This window comes from Peromyscus maniculatus, chromosome 20, assembly GCF_049852395.1.
Source record: "Peromyscus maniculatus bairdii isolate BWxNUB_F1_BW_parent chromosome 20, HU_Pman_BW_mat_3.1, whole genome shotgun sequence".
In the NCBI taxonomy this organism is placed as follows: domain Eukaryota; kingdom Metazoa; phylum Chordata; class Mammalia; order Rodentia; family Cricetidae; genus Peromyscus; species Peromyscus maniculatus.
This window is the reverse complement of record NC_134871.1, coordinates 58,465,344-58,485,789: the sequence shown is the minus strand read 5'-3', so window position 1 is coordinate 58,485,789 and position 20,446 is coordinate 58,465,344. Positions and strand designations below refer to the sequence as shown.

General features: G+C 43.9%; 1 protein-coding gene across 4 annotated transcripts in view; it reads right to left on the bottom strand.

The window, feature by feature from the left end:
• Positions 1 to 20,430, bottom strand: part of Mov10l1 (Mov10 like RNA helicase 1) — a 73,100-nt gene extending 52,670 nt beyond the window's left edge. For 2 of the 4 annotated variants that reach the window (XM_042264632.2, XM_042264633.2), the window contains exons 1-9: positions 20,212 to 20,430; positions 17,957 to 18,141; positions 15,012 to 15,174; positions 9,828 to 9,940; positions 8,886 to 9,070; positions 4,200 to 4,343; positions 3,367 to 3,590; positions 2,840 to 2,963; positions 416 to 610 (exon numbers count right to left, since the gene is read on the bottom strand). In XM_042264632.2, coding sequence (XP_042120566.2) covers positions 416 to 610; positions 2,840 to 2,963; positions 3,367 to 3,590; positions 4,200 to 4,343; positions 8,886 to 9,070; positions 9,828 to 9,940; positions 15,012 to 15,174; positions 17,957 to 18,141; positions 20,212 to 20,308 — 1,430 coding nt within the window. In that variant the 5' untranslated portion in view covers positions 20,309 to 20,430. The remainder of the gene's footprint in view (positions 1 to 415; positions 611 to 2,839; positions 2,964 to 3,366; positions 3,591 to 4,199; positions 4,344 to 8,885; positions 9,071 to 9,827; positions 9,941 to 15,011; positions 15,175 to 17,956; positions 18,142 to 20,211) is intronic. The other 2 variants (XM_076556556.1, XM_076556557.1) reach the window with 1 other exon arrangement.
• Between the last annotated feature and the right edge of the window lie 16 nt (positions 20,431 to 20,446).

Here is a 20,446-nt window from a genome sequence, read left to right as displayed (position 1 = left end):
ATACAAGCTATCCAGCAATTCTGGGAACTGCTCTAATAACCACACCAGCCAGTATGGCACAGAGCCGCTGCTAATGGTGCAGCAGGGGCATCAGAGCCAGTCCTGCCCAGGAGCGGATGGCAGGAGCCAAGAGCTACACCCTCCTGGTTGCAAAGTGGCCCCAGGATCTGCCAAGGAAAAGCAGAGCCGAAGGGTGCACAGGGCCCGGTCTGCATGGACACTGGAGGTAACAGACACAGACCCTGCCCTTACCAGTTCAAGGGAATGCATCCTGCCCCAAGACCAGTCACGGAAAAAGGCTCAAACACCAGCCTTGCCCTTGTCACCTCCTTAGCTAGGGTGACGGCTGACACCACTGCCTTTCCATAACATATAAAGCTAACAGACAGAAAACCACACAGTAATTGCATAGTACCTCTTCTGCGTGGTCACAACAACTGTAGTCTTTGCAGACACTAATGTTTGGGAACTTTTAGGCTTTTTCCAAGAAAATGGCTCACGCACAGCTATTAATGCCTCTTCACCACTCACGACATTCACTTCAAGATGCCGCCCAATAAGAAAGTTGGAGAAACACAGCAGAAGGAGCTCCTTGCAACGGCCAGGGTTTCTTGAAAAAGAAAAAAAAAAAAATTTAGTCTTAGTTATGAATGAGGCAGATTCAATCTGATTTCCCTTTCAGTATTTAAGGAAGTTGTAAAGCTGTAAGTATCAGCCAAGCTGACTTCTTAATTTTTTTTAACACAGGAAAGTTTACTTTATAAAGCAAGAAATATAGTATTTTCCAAGTATGATGGTTAATCCCAAGTGTCAGTGTGGTTAAGGTCTAGAACCACTATGGAGATAGCCCTCTGGGTATGCCTATAGACACTCTTCTTGGTTAGATGAACCGAGGTAGGAAAACTTGCTGACTGTGTCTCCATTTCCTGGGATGAGATTGTGAAGCAGATAAAAAGGAGAAGCAAGCTGAGCACAGGCCTTACTGCTCTGTTTTGTGCATGCAAGGTTCTTCTGCCACGATGGACTGGAACCCTGAACTGTGAACCAAAACAAACCATATTTCCCTTAAGTTGCTTTCATTGGGGTATTTTTTAATCATAGCAACAGAAAAGTAGGTAACATAGAAGAAAATTGGTACTGAGAAGTGGGCCAATGCTGTGATAAATGTGTGACTCCTAGGCCTTCAGAAATTTTTGTGGCTGGAATGTGGAAGATTTTGATACTTAGGGCTAGAAAATCCCTAGCATGCTGGAAGCAGGACTTAATGGGCCATTCAGGTGGGATGGAAGACAAAAATGCAGAGAAAAACATGGAGGCTTGGTTGATGAAATTTCAAAGTGGATCAAAGACCCTCCATCAGGAAGTGGGCTAGAGGCCGTTTATGTGATATTATGGCTAAGAATCTGTCTTTATTCTGCCTCTACCCTGAGAACTTGAGTAAAACTGATTTTAAAGATAATAGACTTATTCATTAAGCAGAGAAGTCTTCAAATAGAGCATTCGGGCTGATGCTGCCGAAAGCTCCTTCCTGCTGCTATGGAGACATACTTTATTGTTTTGTTGGAGACAGGGTTTCTCTGTGTAGCTCTGGCTATCCTGGAACTCACTCTGTAGACCAGGCTGGCCTCAAACTCAGAGATCTGCCTGCCTCTGACTCCCGAGTGCTGGGATCAAAGGCCTGTGCTACCACACCCTGCTAGATTATAACTTAGAACTGTGAGCCAAAATGAACCATTTATTTCCTAAGTTGTTGATTTTTCCAGGTATTTTATTATGGCAACAGGTAAAGTAACTAATACATCAAGATAAATTCAGGTGCTTAAAACAGAACTTTCTGTAATTCTGAAATTTAACAGGGAAAACATTTTCAGTATTCCCAAATTCAAGTAAGACTTCTAACTGTGTGACTAAAATGGCACCGTTCTTACTTGATTGCTCATTTCCAGCTGTGACTCTAACAAGGTTATGCTGTGCATACTAACCTCTGCTTATAACTATAGCTTTCTCAACCTAATTATTCCTGTTATGCCATGGCTAAAACTCAGCTAAGCTGTCTCATTTACATGGGTGACTCACCTACAATCTGATGGGTTTGAAGCAAGATCGTCAGATCAGAAAGATTTAAATGACTGTCGATGGGAAGGAAGCCTGGACCCAAATGTCAACCTTGGTGACTACATGCTTTTGAGCAGCCAGAATGGTAGTGGGGCATGAGGAGGGAGAGCAGGAAAGGAGAGCTGAGTGAAAGGCTGGGGAATGGAGGTGGGACTTCCCGTCTAGGCTGTGCCCTCCTTTCCTTCCACCTCTTGTTCACTCTAAAGTCTTGACAAGATGCCCAGAGGACAAGAAGAGGGGTGTAGATGGACTGAGATCCTGGGGACACCAGGACACAGTGAAAATGAGCTCAAGATGGCTACCATCAGAAGGGCTCAAAAGCAGAAGGAGCTTACATCTAAATGGGTCATGACCACTACTTTCTTTGTAAAGATGGAGTCAGGTTGTCTGCTGAAGAGGAGTGTGGGTCCTATTCTGGGTGGACATTTTCTGGATCAATACTTGTCTTTGTGATTTGGTTCCATCAGAGACAGGAATGAATGCTTTAAAAATATACAACATATCCAGGTAGTAGTGGTACACGCCTTTAATCTTAGCACTAGGGGGTAAGAGGCAGGCAGATCTCCGAGTTCAAGAGCCTGGTCTACAGAGTGAGTTTCAGGACAGGCTACACAGAGAAACCCTGTCTCAAAGGGGAAAAAATTATATAAGCATCACAGATGACCCATGGGAGAAACATGAACCAGTACCCCACAGGAAGCTCTTCCTAGCCCCAAGCACATACTTGGCATCACATGTAACCACAATGCAAGTTTTCTCCCCTGGAGGAATGAGGCCCCCAGGTTCAGGCTCCTGTTTCTTTGATGTGTTTCCTTTTTCTCTACTTTCTTCTTCACAAGCACAGTCATCTGGGAAATGACATTTAAACCAACAATTAGTGGGGGAAGGTAACTTATTCCTAACAATGTTGGAAATCAATGTGTACACACACACATCAACTTTTGTAGGTGGCTAACAGAACAGGGAAGCAGGGGAGGAGGATGTACCTACAGGACCAGCCAGGACTAGGGAAAGGTCTCTGGCCCTGGCCATCTCCTAGCTGAGGACTGCCTGTATCCTAAAGCACATGCTGGTCTGTGTCAAGCTGTTTCTGTCCTTCTCCCAGCCCCAAGACTGCAGGAGCACAAGTATCCAAATTAAAAAGAGTTCAGGCACCAAGTGTTGCCAGGTCCTAGGGCAGACTCTCTAACTCACTGGCCACAAGGCCAGCTCAGTTCCTGGACCTTATGGAGCAGCAGCTGCACCATCTACCTGGAGAGATTTCTGTGTTGCTCAGATGGCTCTCTGGCGTCTCATCAGTTTTGTTTTCTCTGTGATGATTCAATAAATTAACATTTTCACCCTCAGGAACAGAAACAGCAGCCTCCCCTGAGCAGGCCTGGCCTCTGCCCTGTGCCTCAAATCTAAACTGTTGCACTTTATCCCAGCCAGCCAGTCTGCAACTGATGAGGTCCTGAGAAATCTTTCCTTTATTCCTGGAAAAAAGAAAAAAGACCATGGACTGTGTCAGGTCTTCAGAGCTCAGACATCACAGTCAACTAAACCCACACAATTCAACGTAGTGAGGAATGCCTTCAAATATCTTTACAATGTTAAGTTTGAAGGACATTTTAGAGCAAAATTTGTGGAAGGGTGATATAGTCTTGTTATGCACACCAGCCTTGAACTTGCAGTAATTCTCCTGCCTCTGCCTCCCCATTTGCTGGTGTTATAGGCATGAGTCACCATACTGGCTTGAGGTGAAATTTCATTTTAATATTCATTAATTCACCCAATCATTCATTCATCCAATACGTGGGTGTGCACGTGTCTCAGGGTGTGCTTGTAGAGGCTGGAGAGTAACTCAGGGAATCAGTTCTCTGCTTCTTCCTTCATTTAGGTTTGGAAGGCTGAATTTAGGTTTCCAGGTCTGCATAGCAAAGGCCTGTGCCTAGTGAGGCAACAACTCTTCAGCCCAAGGGCTGAGACTGTTTACAGGGAAAAATAAACAGGCACCATACAGTTGTTTCTACAGAATATCTTCAAGTCAGAGTTTAAAAGCAACTTGTACGGCCCCTTTACCTGAAACTCCAGGGCGTACTTACTCTATCCAGATCACCAATGCCTTGCTTTCTCCTTCCTTCAATGTTCCAAAGCTGGTCATTCTTGTAACTTCAATACCACCTTTGTTTTTCAGTAAGAGGGCTCCATAGGGCTCCTGGGGGGCCTCACCAAGAGTGGCAGCATCTCTGAAGAAAACACCAGTGTCAAGGTGCTGAGACCTCCCTGCAGCGCTGCTGACCTTCCCCACCTTCCTCCCACCTCCCTGGAGACCAAGTGCCTGATAACATGATACAGAGGCCAGCCAGGTATTCTAAAGTCCCACAATTTCTCCAGTCACCTCACAAAAGAGCATCACAAATCCCCCAAAGGCTAAAGGCAAGGAGTGAAACAGGTGGCATCTGACCTACTCCCATAGAACTCACAGTGCTGAGATTCCTGCTCTCCACTGCCTCCAAGACCACAAAGGATGGACATTGGAGGGAGGAGGCACACACAGGGCCTTGCAGTCAGAGATTTCCTGAACTTGTATTTGGAGTATTATTTTCTTTGCTTTTAAGTACAGTTAAAGGCTGTATGACTATATTTCCTTTATAGTGGACTGCATACTTAACACCGGTCTTGTAAGTTTAAGATGGAGATGAAAATTCCCACTGCCTAAATGTTTCATTCTTTTCTATACTTGTATTTGTCTAGATGTACAATAGCACTATGTTACAACAGCCTGCAGTATTTGGCACGGTAGCATAACAGGTAGCCTATAGCAATATGCTTATATAATTGATATATGCACAATCACTAAGCTGCCTGACCAAGTAATACATTTCTCAGAACATATATCCATTATTAAACAGTATCTGACTGTATGTGAAAACAATTCAAGGGGAAGTTCCGTTCTTCAGAAAATAAGAAACTTCTTTCTCTCAAAAAGGAGTCCTTTGCTTCTTTATGTCCACATGCTTTGTGACCCAAGCATGGGAATGGGCATTATGCTCTGGCTCCTTAGACCCAGCAGCTTCCACTCCATGATCATGATAGAATGGGCATGCCATAGAGCAGAAACAATTTCAAGAATTCATGGTGGCTGGACATGTGGTTCAGCATGAATTGTAGTACTCAGGGAGCTAAGACAGAAGGATTGCTAGTTATAGACCCGCCTGGGTGACATAACAAGCCCTTACTACAAAACTAAACTAAACATAACACAATGACAACAACAAAATGTATGGCCTTAGGAGAAGAATTGGGGCAACGTATGGAGTGAAGGAGATATGTCCTTCAAGTGGCTATGACATCCATGGAGTCAGTGAGACCCACTGGTCATACATGGGCGTTGTCCCCAACCCCATGGAGAAGAATATCAGAGTATGGAGACCGAGTCACAGACACAGAGCTGAGGCCCATCAAGACATGAAGGTGGGTTCCCAGTCAGTAAACCAGATGACTGCCTTATTCTGTACTCCAGGGTTCTACAGATGAATATGCTGACAGAAGTTGAGAGCCATGTTTTGCTTCTTCTTCCAGAAGGTAAGCAGGGTCCCATGAATAAGAGAACTGGGCTCCAAGTAGACAAAGACAGTATCTTCCAGCAGGAAGAAGATGTGGCATCAGTCCACCCTCCACACTCCATCAGAAAACTGCTGCCCATCGGCTTATGTGGGGCAGAGCTGTCTCATCAGACACCAGGATAGGTGCTAGATGTGGGGCAGAAAGGAGAAAAAGCACTTTCCTACTCAGACCTGGCATTTTATTGAGGAGATGAGACAGTGAGTAGAATAATGAAAGACAACTAAGGAGCCCACAAGTGGTGATTGCTAAGGGCAACAGAAGACAAGGAAGCCCAGCAGGCAGAGGTACAGCTGCCACACACAAAGCAGAAATGGGGAACACACCGCCGCAAATAAAGCACAAACAAAAAACCCAGACACAGGATTTCCAGTCACTGTAAGAACCTACTACATCAGGCAATGATGGCACACATCTTTAATCCCAGCACTCGGGAAGCAGAGGCAGGTGGATCTCTGTTGAGTTCCAGGCCAGCCTGGTCTACAGAGCAAGATCCAGAACAGGCTCCAAAACTACACAGAGAAACCCTGTCTTGAAAACAAACAAAAAAAGGTAATAACAACAACAAAATAACCTACTACATTTATATATATATATACACACATACATATACATATATACATATACATATATATATACATACATATATATAAAACACATACACACACACATATAATTTTTTATTTTCTATGTGCTGTGGGATGTCTTTCTGAATGCTGTGAATATGTGTTGTTCTGATTGGTTGATAAATAACGCTGTACTGGCCTAAGGCAAGGCAGCTTAGAGGCAGACAGGAAATTCAAGCAGATAGACAGGAAGAAGAAGAGAGAGAAGAGATGCCAGCTGCTGCCAGGAAAAGCAAGATGTAAAAATACTGGTAAGCCATGGCCATATGACAACTTACAGATTAACAGAAATGGGTTAAATTACAGGAGCTAGCTAGTGAGAAGCCTGAACCATTAGGCCATAAAGTTTGTTGTGTTTACTTGTCTGAGCGGCTTTGGATGGGCGGGACACAGGAAAACTTCTGACTATATCTACATGTATGAGTGTTTTGCCTGTGTGACTGTATGTGCATTACATGTGTGCCAGGTGCTCAGAGAGGTCAGAGGAAGATATAAGATTCCCTGGGACTGGAGTTACAGATAGTTGTGATCTGCCATAGGGTGCTCAGTCCTCTGCAAAAACAAGTGCTTTTAATTACTGAGCCAACTCTCCAACCCTCAATATATATATTTAATAATGAAAGGACAACAGACACAAAACAAAAAAATGATGTTAGACATGCTGGTACATACCTTTAGTTCCAGAAGTTGAGAGGCAAAGGCAGGCAGATCTTTTTGAGTTCAAGGCCAGCTTGGTCTATACAGGAAGTTACAGGCCAACTAGGGCCATATAGTGAGACACTGTCTAAAACTAACAAAAAAGTCAACAACAATGAACTTCATATAAAAATTGGGCTAGAGGCCAGGCAATGGTGATGCACGCCTTTAATCCCAGCACTCGGGAGGCAGAGGCATTCGGATCTCTGAGTTCGAGGCCCGCCTGGGCTACAAGGAAAGGTGCAAAGCTATACTGAGAAACCCTGTCTCCAAAAACAAAACAAAAAAAAAAGGTTGGGCTAGAGATGTAGCTCAGTGGGTAGAGTGCTTACTTAGTATGCACAAAGCTCTGGATTCAATGCCTAGAACTGCACAAACAGTATGAGTGTATATACCTCTCAATTCCAGGTTTTAGGAGATAGAGGCAAGAGTATCATTCAAGGCCATCCTCAGCTACATAGTAAGTTTGAGGCTGCCTTAAGATGAGACCCTGTCAAAGAAAATAGGATAACAGAAAATAAAGAATAAATAAAATTATAAAATGACAACCACTACTATGATTTGAATATGATTTGTCCCTTACAAAACTCATGCTGAAATTTAATCTCTACTATGAAGAGGTGGGATGCTGCCCCTCCCCAAACAAAACAAAGCAAAGAAACAAAGAGGTGGGACCAGACAGCACTTCTGAGGGCTGAGTAGGGCTCTGTCCTCATGAATAGATTAAACCCATATGTTTAATGGAGTAATGGGTTATCTCCAGTGGGTCTGCTATATAAACCAATTTGATTAGGGTTCTATTAACATGTGATACTTCATGCTACCTCAGGACTTTGCTGGCCAGAAGGCCATTTCTGGATTTGGGGGTATAGCTCAGTGGGTAGAGCATTTTTTCCAGCACACACAAGGTCCTGGCATCAATCCTTAGCACTGAGGCTGGACATAGGGAGCCCCATCATTAGATGCAGCCCTTGATTGTGGACCCAAGCAGTGAGCCCAAATAAACCTCATTCTCTTGTACCTTACCCAGTCTATGGTAATGTGTTATCAGCAACAGAAAATGGATGAAGACAATCACTACCAAAAGAGTAAGGATTAAGGGACTCTTGGGGCTGAGCATAGTGGGACATACCTAAAAGGAGGCAGAGCTAGGTAGATCTCTGTGAGTTTAAGACCAGGCTGATATACATAGAGAATTCCAGGACATCTAGAGCTATATAATAAAGAGACCCTGTTTAAAAAGCAAACAAAAAGAGACCCTTGGAATTCTATCATCACTCAACCACAAAGACAGAGGACTCTTCTTAACCAGCAGTAAATTCAGGTCCTGGAATTTCACCTATTCTGGCTTAATAAAGTACAGTCATGCATGCTAAAAACAGGAATACGTTCTGAGAAATGGGTTGTTAGGTTATTTTATGCTTATGTCAATATCATACTATACTTGCAAAGACCTAAGCAGGCCACAATGTCACTATGTGATACAATCATTGAGAAAAATTTTAAATCTACCTTTCTCTTATTCTCTCTCTCTGTCTCTCTCTTTCGCGTGTGTGTGTGTGTGTAATGCTATGGATCACATGGAAGTCAGAGGACAACTTGTGGAGTCAGTTCTCTCCTAGTATGCTAGTTCTAGGGATTGAACTCAGGCTGTAAAGCCTTGGCAACAAGTACTTTTAACTGCTGAGCCATCTTGTCAGCCTGGTGGTATGACCTTATGGGAAAAGCGTCATGTAAGCAGTCATGAATGACTGAAATGTTAGGCAGTATTTGACTACAACGCTTATAAATACACTTAAAATTGGCCTTTTTATTTCCAAAGAAGAATAGTTTGGGTACCACCTCTTCACGGGGGTCATGCACAGTGCTCTCCAGATGTAGCATGACTGGCTGCTCTCCACCACCACAGCATTGACAATGTCGTGTCTCCTTGGTGTGTACCCTTCCGGTAGCTTCAGGGAATCCAGGCTGAAGAAGATGCTGTCCTCTATCACCCCATTCCTCCCACACAGGCTGGAAATGCAAACCTGCAAGTGCAGTGCTGGATATTGCTTCAAAGTGTATATGGACAAGGAACAGTTCTCAACCCTGGCTTCTCTGACTCTGACTAACCCCGTCTGGCCTTGTGAAGCCAGTAAAGTCCAGTACAACACAGATGCACAAGAGCCTAGGAGTTTTCAGGCTAACAAAGAGGTATGTAGTGGTAGCTGACATCTTTCCCCAAATGCTCTGTTATGGTCCAGTTCATGCATCCACCTCACCCCAGTGCAAACTCAATGTTTCCACAACTCATGTCATTCCCTAAACCGTCAGCTGACAAGGAAGCTCAAGACCCACAATTCCTCACGTATATGCTTTGTCCTAGAACACCTTTAACACATCCAGGTGCAGGCTGTAAGTCAGACTTTAAGCACACAAGCATGCTGCTGCCTCTACTTCCTTTTTGAAAAAATATTTATTTTCTGTGTACAGGTGCTTTGCCTGAATGTCTTTGCACCATGTGTATGCAGGGCCCTTGGGACACTAAAAGAGGGCATGCATTGGATCCCCTGGAACTGGAGTTCACAGACAGTTGTGAGCCATCATGTAGGTGCTAGGCATCAAGCCTAGGTCCTCTGGAAGAACAGCCAGTACTCTTAACCACTGAGCCATCGCTCCAGCCCCACTTCTACTTCTTTAATGAAACACAGACTAGGATTGAGTTTTATCTACAAGAATCATCAAGGAGAATCCCTGGGCAGCTGTAGCAGAAACTCAGGAACCACTCACTCGTCAGCACATTACCTGGTCCACACGCTTGTACCGCAGTGGCTTCACTGAGATTGCCTCGCTGCTCCATGTCCCTGGCCTGATCCAGTACTCAGCCTCTACCCAGTCTCCCTTGCATGGGTGGAAACCTGAACAGCCAAAGAGAAAACTTCAATAACATTCAAATGTGCAGTGTACTCTGAGGTTATGACACATTGAAATAATATCTGGTCCATCTTTCCTCATTTCTGTCATGATCCAATTCATGTATCCACCTAACCCTGAAACAATGCATGCTCTCACATTAGTTAAATGGAGCAGAGTTTTGGGTATCAACCATCCTCCAGCCTCTAAGACAGTGGTTCTCAACCTTCCTAATGCTGTGACCCTTTAACACAGTTCCTCATGTTGTGGTGACCCCAACCATAAAATCATCTCATTGCTACTTCATAACTGTAATTTTGCTACTGTTATGAATCATAATGTAAATATCTGATATGTGACCCTGTAGGGTCACAACCCACAGGTTGAGAATTGCTGCTCTAAGAGAGCAAAGAACCCAGTATGGTCACTCTCAAGTCAAGCCTGTCATCTCAGATCCCCACCCATTAAATCTACTCTCTATATTTTGTCATATCAAAATATTTTTAACCAGGTGTGGTGGTACACACCTTAAGTCCCAGCACTCAGAAGGCAGAGGCAGGTATAGCTGTGAGTTCAAGGACAGCCAGGGCTACACAGTGAGACCCTGTCTCAAAAGACAAAACAAAACAACAATAAAAAACAAGTCCAGAATAAAACCCCAAAGAACCTGGGCTGGGAAGACCGCACACACATGATGACCTGAGTTAAAATCCCAGAATCACATAAACTCTAGGTGTGGTAGTACATATATGTAATTGCAGTGCTGGAGGAGTGGAGACAGTCAGATCCCTGCAACTCACTGGCCAGCTGTTCTAGCCAAATGGTGAGTCTGGGCTGAATTGTCTCAAAAAAAAAAAAAAAAAAAAAAAAGTGAACAGCAACCAAGGAAGGGCCCCGATGACCTCCCCATGCACCATACATACATCATACTCGAGAGCATGTGCACTTGTGTTCATGCACACGTGTGCACACACAGACATGCCCAACCAAATTAGTCTGTTTTTAATTGTACTGTGTTAGTGTAGTGTGGGAGCCCATTTTCAGGTTTCCTAGTGGCTTTACCCAGCAGGTCTGTATAGAGAGGATGATTAGGACCACGGGCCTGAGTGCAGGTGTCTGAGATGGTCTACACTTGGCTGTGCTGGGGGGAGGTCTTCTGCTCCACCCCTTGGTGTTTCTATAAATACCCTGGGGCAGAGACAGTCAGGGCCCGTTGGAATAGGTTCCAGGCCCTCTTGAGGCTATCCTGTATTTTCTATCTGTTAATCTCAACACTCTAAATCCTTCTATCTAATACTTCCTGCTGCTCCCACCTAAAAGCACTCTGGGGAAATGTGGGGGTGGTGGGTAGCCCCCTCCCGGAAGTGTAGCACTTTTCTTGTTATGCTAACAAGCTGCCTGACAAGAGTAATTTACGGAAGGAGGTTCAATGTCACTCAGTTTGAGAGCACAGTCCACAAAGACAAAGAGGGTGTGGTGGGAGAGCAGCCCTAACAGTGGCAAGACCACAAGGCAGCTGTCACACTGCACCCACTCAGGGTCAGAGAAGATGAAGACTGGTGGGGCCCAGTCCACAGAGTGAATGCTGTCCACATGGAAGGTGGGTCTTCCCTCCTTGGTTAGATCTCTCCACAGATCATGCCCAGAGGTATTTCCTGTGTGGTGCTAAATCCAGTCAAGTGGACAGTAAATATTAACCACTACAAGTATATCTGTTGTCAACTTGACACCCAAAATCATAACATTCCACCTCTGACCCTCAAAGGCACACAGTATCTCATAATACAAAATACACCCATTCCAATTTCAAAAGTCCCTAAAGTGTCAAAACTCCTTAAAACCAACCAGAGAATCTACTAACATTCAGGCAAACTTGTAAATGTGAGTCTCTGTAATAACAACAAACAAAAATCAAGTTACATACTTCTAATATACAATGGACACAGTATACATCCTATTTCAAAAGAGAGAAATGGAGGCATAGAAAAGAAAGATTGAACCAAAGCAAGACTGAAACCCATTAAGGCAAATGTTAACTTCCAAAGTTCTATGTCTACCCCCTGGGGCTTTACAACGGACTAATTTGGGGCTCCAATAGCCTTGGTATCTTGCCCATTTAGTTCTGCTGCCTACAGAGCTTGGACCAGCTCTACTCTATGCCTGAAGCTTTCTTTGTTGGACATTTTGGGGTCTCCATTATGGATTTAGTCTTCACTCTCACCAATTCACGCCATTTCTCAGGGCCTTCTTCCAGGAAATCCAAACCTGCCACACACTGGCCTCAAAGGCTTTCTGGAACTTTGGTGCAAACCTCAGTAATAGTCCATGCTTGCATTTTGCATGACTGAAAAACCAGCACCGTAAGGACGGCATTGTCAAGTTCTGTTTCCAGTTTAAGATGTAGTTTGGTTCCTTTCCACCATAGCTAAAGTGGCTGAGTCCAGGGAAACACTTCCATAGGCAAATGCTGGGAAGCACAGAACCTGTGTGGCATTCTCAGTTCCGTACTCTCCTTTTTACCTATGTTAGGCGAACTCTTGCCATCAGGACCTTTCTAGTGTCCCAGTGACAAGTTTTAAAGCTGCCAGTATTTTTAAGAGTTCAGCTACTTTCTTGGCATTTGCCTCACCTGCAACTTCAACCACACTCACACTGATTCTTCTGCTCAACCTCACTATAAATCTAAGAGTAGTAAACAGTAACCATGCCACAGCTGAATACTGTACTGTCTTGAAATGTTCTCCACCAAACAACTTAGTCCACTGCGTTTGAATTTAGTCTTACTCAAGTTTTGAGGACATGGGCAGGAACGTTCCAAATCTGCTGGAATGTAACACAGATAGCTTGTAGTCAAATTCCCAGTACAGTCCTCAGTCCTTTCTGAAATCTCATGAGCTGAGACTTCATGTTCCATTCCAGTCTTCCATATTCCCACCAGAATGGCCCATAACGCTGTATAGCATTCTCAGGCTTCTCTAGCCTAAAGTTCCAAACTCTTCCACCCTTCTCCTGCAAACAACTTCCAAAGGCCTAAGAACCTTAGGGTCAGGTTTCTCAAAGCAATATTCCTGCTTCTCAGTACAATTTTCTGTTATTAGTTATTTACCTTATTGCTGTGACAAAATGCTTAAGAAAACCAACTTACAAGGAAAGTTTTTTGGGGCCACAGTTTGAAGGAAGAAGGGATGGCATTGAGAGCAACCCTAGTGGTGGTGGCTAGAATGTGAGGTGGCTGCTCACACCATGTCGTCCACTCTGAGGAAGCAAAGAGAAGAGAATGCTGGTCCTTCTTCCCTGTCGATTCAGCCTGGGACCCCAGCCTACATAATAGAGCTGCCCACATTCAGAGTGTGTGTTCTTCTCTGCCCAGTGGTGTGCCCCTTAGGTGACTTTAAGTTCAGCCAACTTGACAGTAAATAGTAGCCATCCCAGTTAGAATGCATGACCTTAAAAACTGCTATGTGAGGTGCTAGCTTGAGCTCCATAAATAAGTGTCAAATGGCCCAGGCTTGGTGGTACATACCTTACTCTTACCATTTGGGAGGCAGGGGAAGGCAGATCTTGATGAGTTCAAGGCCAGCCTGGTCTACATAGTGAGTTCTAGGTCAGCCAAGGCTATATAGTGAGATACTGCCTCAAAAAAATGTTAAGTTAGCCAGCTTTTGTGCATGCCTGTGGAGCACTCTTGCTGAGCTCCTGGCCTGGTTCCAGAGACTAGCACCTAGCCCTAATCCTTCCTTTGTTTAACCACACCTTTTGTTTCTCTTATCACCCTATGTGAATCTTGTTTGAGAGTCAAGGATCAGAGAGTCCCCCAAGGATCAAAAGCCTATGCAAAACTTGGTTCAGGAAACCCAGAAGACCATGGTACCTGATAAAATAATTTGTACTAGGCATTTGGTCTCTGGGAGCTCCTTTTAGATTGCATTTAAGGTACGGAAATTAACTGGCTAAACTGTAAATAGAGAGTTAATAAAAATGCCCTAGGTGAAGGGAAAGCGCTTCAGTCCTTCAAGGCTGGACCCCCCTGCAGCCAAGAAAGGCTGGATTCATTCTTAAGATGCCTCTGAGTCTTCATTCCACAGACCCGAGTGAACTCACACACCGGTGCTATGACCACACAGTTACACATGCCTTTAACCCCAGCAGAGGTCAGCAGACCTCTGTGAGTTCTAGGCTTGCCTGGTCTACAGAGTGAGTTCCAGGACAGACTCCAAAGCTACACAGAGAAACTCTCTCTCAAAACAAAACAAAAAAGAAAGAAAAAATGTTAAGTTAATTTGTCTTGGAATTAGGGCCAAATTTCTAAATTGATCCTTAATATAATTTCGTACTGTGTATTTAAGGAAAGCAGCATCCCCAGCATTGGTGATTAAACTATCAAAATGCTGATCAAAAGTATTTAAATTTAACACCTCTTCTCAGATGTGTAATGGCACAAACTCTGGCCGCCCCTGGCTGCAGCTGAGGTGTGACCCCACAAAAGTCATGGGTTCAGAGCATGGCTTCACCATTTTGAGCACCAGGCAAAGTGCATTGCCAGCTCTCTCCTCGCCACCCTCTGCTAATGCTTTCCTCAAGCACCAGGAACAGGACTGTATGGTCCAAATCATCAGGCTGGAAAAGCGAAGAGCAGGCAGACATGGGAAAGCTTTGGAAACTATCTGCCTTGGTAGGACAAATGTCTCTGTCTTTGGGGTAGGGTCTGAGGGAGCATACATAAGTGCAGTGTTTAACTTTAAAAATTTTATTACTATTATTATTGTTATTATTATAGGTTTTTGAGACACGGTTTCTCTATGTAGTCCTAGATATTCTGGAACTTACTATGTAGAGCAGGCTGGTTTTGAACTCACAAAGAGTTAAATCGTGACACCCCCCCCCACCACCACCACCACCACAATCCAAAGTCCACCCAGCATTCAAGAACTCCTGTGTGAGGCCAACACCTGGCAGCCATTTCCAAACATGACTCTTTAAATAATACATGCATAATGGACTCAAACTTAATCCATAAAAATTACTAAACGACAGAAAACTTAATTTTAAATATGAAACAGAAATCCATCTAGCTACCTTCACATACACTCTCCAGAGAGAAATATGTGGTCTGGTTGATGTAACCAGCACCTTCCAACATGGAAGTCACACAGCCAATCAGCACTCTGGGGCTGGAGTCTGATAACCCTTTGCAAGAGTTTTTGCTATCATCTTCCCATTTATCAGAGACAGCTTCCACCTGTAAAACAAACGAGTGACTCTTTACATCATTATAAGGGAAAATAAGAAAAAGTTCAAGATCCGGTATGGATCAGTGTCTGGTAAAATTTGCTTCCTGATTCACAGAAATGCCACCTGAAGGTTTTTGTTTTTGTTTCGAGTTAAAATAAACAAACACCTAGATTAAGCTGGATGTGGTAGTGCATGGCTTTAAATCCAGCACTCAGGATGCAGAGGCAGGTGAGATCTCTATTAGAGGCCAGTCTGGTCTATGTAGTGAGTGTAGTGAGTTCCAGGTCAACCAAGTCTACACAGTGATACCATCTCAAAACAAAACAAAACAAAAAAACAACCAATCTTTTTGGCTTTTAGGTGTGTGTGTGTGTGTGTGTGTGTGTGTACACACCCATGCAATTTCCCACGGAAGGCAGAAGACTATCTGATTGGTTAGAGCTAGAGTAGCATTGTAAGCCAGCTGATTTGGGTGCTGGGACCCAAATTAGGGTTCCCTACAGGAGCAACAAAGCACCCTTAATTGCTGAGCCATCTCTCTAGCTCCTGGAAGGATTTTTAAGGATCTGTCTTGTCCTTCATAAGGGCATAAATCCTACTCATGAGCTCTCATTAGCCAATCACTCCTTAAAAGCCTCACCTGTAATTCCAACCACCACAGGAGTCAGAATTTAACACACTTTTAGAGACAGAGCTGTATAGCAATCTCTTCTGAATAAATATACAAATATTCAAGAAAACATTAGTAAACTGAATATAACGGCATATTATAAGGAATATACACCACCAACAAATGGGGCTTGTCTCAGAATGTAGAAGTGGTTAAACATTTAAAATTCAGTTAACATACTACATTGATAGGATGAAGAAAAAATTACATGACTGTTTCCATTGATGCATAAAAATCATTTGATAAAATTCAAACCTTCTGGGATATGGAAGAAAGAAAGGATGGACGGAATGTAACATGGCCAAAGCATATGGCATATTGTATAAAAATGCAGTTAAGAGCACTAACTGATCTTTTCAGAGGAGCCAGGTTCAATTCCCAGCACCTACAAAGCAACTAATAACCATCTATAACTCCAGTTCCAGGGGATCTGATGCCTTCTTCTGGTCTCTTCATGCACTGCACACACGAGGTGCACAGACATTCATGCAGACAAAACACCCATATACACACATTTTAAAAAACACTCAAAAATTTGAATGTCTTTATGAAAATTGTCACTGTGCAATAAACAGATGCCACACTAATTTTATATTAAAATTTTCCAGGCTGGGCATAGTGGCATACAACTTTAATCCTAGCATTTAGGAGGCAGAATCAGGCAGGTCTTTTTGAGTGTGAGGCCAGCCTGGTCTACATACCAAGTTCCAGGACAGCCAGAGTTAGATTCTGTCTCAAAACAAACAAACAAAAAAACACCCAACAATCCTTCATAATACAAACAACAAAGTAGGAATGAAAAGGAAAAATTTCCAGCATAATGAAGACTAAAAGTGAAAAATACACAGGTAACATCAACCCAGTGCTAAAGATGAAAAGCTTCCCTCTGTAATCCGGAAACGGCCAAGGTGGAAAGCTTTCCTCTGTAAATCTGGAAACGGTCGAGGGCGCCCACTTGTCTCACTTCTATTCAACACTGTACTGAAAGTCCTTGCCAAAACAATCAGGTACGAAAAAGAAACTAAAGGCATCCAAATTAAAAAACAATCAAAATTATCTTTGTTCACAGATGGCTGGATCCTGCATGTACAAATTCCTAAAGATTTCACATTTTAAAAAAGTCCTCAAATGGTTAAAGTTAATAACTGAATTTGGCAAGGTATCAGGCACACAATTTGTTTTGTTTCTATGTTCTTGCAATAAAGAATACAAAAAAAAAAAATTTAAGCTTCAAAAAGAAGCTGGACAAGGTAGTACATACCTTAACTCCAGCATCTATATGGCTAAGGCAGAAGATTGTGAACTCAAAGCTAGCTTAGGCTATATACGAAGATTCCATTAAAAAAAAAAAAAAAAGAATACTTAGGAATCAACAGTCAAGGAGACAAATTAAACTGAAAAACTTAAACATGTAACTACATAAAATGAAACCATGTAACAAAGTCAACAATGATTTTGAGAGCTGGAGCAATAGCTTAGTTGAGCTTAGTTCCCACAGTGCTATCATGAGGTCCAGAGTTCAGATCCTAACATTCATGTAAACAAGCTGATACAATGTTATTAATTTGATCATTTAATCTATCAGTCCTACCTCCAAGAATTTATACTACCAAAGACCCATTCTTATATAAAAAAGGAAATTGCTGAATAAAAGCTACTGATCATCTGTGCTAATGATTTGTTATTATTGTTTTGTCTCTGTTTTTGAGACAGGGTCTCACCAGGAAGCCTTGGCTGGCCTGAAACTCACTATGTAGATCAGGTCAGTCAAGAAATCACAGAGATCTGCCTGCCTCTACTTTCCAAGTGCTAGGATTACCAATCTTTATAATTTTAAACAATGTTTTTAAAACACTAGAGAAAAATTTTAAAAACCATTGAAGAGTATATGTCCTAGCATAAATTTATAGGAAAACTTTACTTTCTGACTTACATATTTCTATGTCTCAATTTGCAATTCCCATCACTTGTTTTTTAAAACAGAAATCACTATAAAGAACAAAAGCTCTCCCTCATAGGCACACTTCCCATGCCCTCTTCGGCTAGGCCATGCCTGAGAGGCTAACAAATGTGGTGACTCAGGGTCAAGAGTGACTACTCCTTGCAAACTAAGACTTACCCTGATTGCTTTCAGTCCATTTGACACTTTGTTTTCTTCAACAACCGCAATAACTTCCTGTCCAACATTCAGAAGCACTTTGCTAGTCACAACATCGTTGGAAAAGTAGATCAAATCATCAATCATGCCATAATCACTGCAATATCTTGTCACAACACCCTGCACAGTCTTCAATCTGATATCACCTGGGACAAACGAGCAAAGACGTTATATTAATAACAAAAGATAACCCCAGGGCAGAGAGAATGGCTCAGTGGCTTAGAGTGCTTGCTGTTCTTCCAGAGGACGGAAGTTCAGTTCCTAGCACCCACAGGGGGTGGGGGGTTATAACCATCTGTAGCCTCCTGAGGATCTGTTACCTTCTTCTGTAGATACCACATACATACGGGGAGTGCGCGCGCACTCTCTCTCTCTCTCTCTCTCTCTCTCACTCACTCACTCACTCACTTAAAAAAAAACTCAAATGCTACTACAATTAAACTCTACAGAGAAAGGCAAAGTACAAGCATTCATGGGGACAGGAACTTAACTGGATCTGAGAACTGAGAAGCTGCCCCTGAGTTATGTTCGGGAGTGATTTTGAAACAGAACCCTAGGTTCTGAGAGGCACAGGTAGTGACCATGGTGGGGAGAGCTTTGACTCCAAAGCCAGACTTGCTTGCCTGGCCTCACCCTAGCTCTTCAACCAAGTGTAACCCTGAGCATGGTCCTTAACCATTACACATGTCAGTTACCACCTATAAAATGACATCAGTAGCTATCACTACACGACAGCTGTTGGATGATTAAATAACAGAATCTATATACCATGTGCAGACTTCTGAGTGGCTGGCACAAGCTAGGGTGCCCTGTACATTATCATTATGGACATCTGGGGAGTTCTAGACATGTACTATTTGTTACCATCTTATCACCATCATAGCTACAGCCTTAAGAGACTAAGGTTCCAAACACAACACTGAAGGCATAGGAAAGCACATCCTACTTCAAGGGAAGTACAGAAACTTGGCCCTTCAGTGACCTATCATGAACTGGAGCTGCAGCCACCATCTTGGAGTCCTTGCTACACCTTTTCTGTGACCTCTCACTGGTAAAATTTCCAGCACCCAGATCACGTGACACTTGTGGAGGCAGTACACTGTGAAACTGAGGCACAAGCTGTTTCTAAAAGCCACAGTGGTTCTCGTCCTTCCTAACGCTGAGACCCTTTAATACAGTTCCTCATGTTGTGGTGAGCCCCCCCACCATAAAATTATTTCCATTGCTACTTCATAACTGTCATTTTGCTGCTGTTCTGAACCATAATGTAAATACCTGATATGCAACGTCCAACGGGGTCACGACCCACAGGTTGAGACCCACTGCTTTGGGAGGATGACATTATTTCCCCAAGTCACATTTTGCCCATTAGCACATCTACTTATACACAGAAGCCCTTTATTATGCTGTGCTCAACAACTCCATTTTTAAAAGTGTTATTTCTAGCTTCTCTTATAGGAAATTTCACTCTTTTAGAGGACGGAGAAAGCAAATGGGAGCCACGAGCCTGAGTTCCCAAACAAAACAAGAAAGGCACAGTTATGTTCAGCAAGCATGTATCTGGGCACCTGGGAGGGTAACCAGAATCCAAAGGGAATGATTTCATGGCTTTTCGAAAAGACAGCATGAGGTGGTGGGATTAAGGTTTCCAGACCTCTGAGAGGTCAGTGGGGGCAGACACCAGGCAGCAACGTGCAGAGACATCTGGACACTTTGCGTGGCATAAAATCATGCACAGTGAAGGCGAGGGAGTACGAGGAAGCCAATGGCACCGACCGACCCAAGAGTAACAAGGCACACGTGCAAAGAGCTTCTCCGAGAAAATGGTGACTTCTAAGAAAGAGACAACTCGTTTGCGTTTGTCAAAGAAGTGAGGGCCGCCGGGGCCCGATGGCGCACACCTTTATGAATCCAGCACTCGGGAGGCCGAGGCAGGCGCATCTCTCTTGGTGAGTTCGAGGCCGGCCTGGGGTCCACAGCGTGAGTTCCAGAACGGCCAGGGCTGTTACACAGAGGAACTCCGTCCCGAAAAACCAAAACCAACCAAACAAACCAACCAAGAAGCGAGCGCCAAGCTTACACCTCTGAAGTCCTGTTCTCGAACCACACGGAACGATGGTGGCGCTCACGGTAGAAAAGAACCCTAAGGGTCACAGCCCGCCCCACCTCCCAGGCCTGCCCGAGGGCTTCCTGCTGAGCGCCCCTGGAGCCCTTACCTTCCGACAGCTCCTGCCTGGGTGTCCCGGCCTCCTCCTCAGGGATGTCCTCCCTCCTCCAGAAGAAGGACACCAGCTTGGCCGCGAGGCGCAGCATGGCAGCCGCTCCGCTTCCACCTCGGCCCCAGGAGCCTGCCCGCCACGGCCCCGTCCCATTGGCCACTACGCATGCGCCGGCCCGCAGAACTCAGCCAATAGGGTTGTTGCGTCTGCGCCTGCGCCTGCCCATCACGGG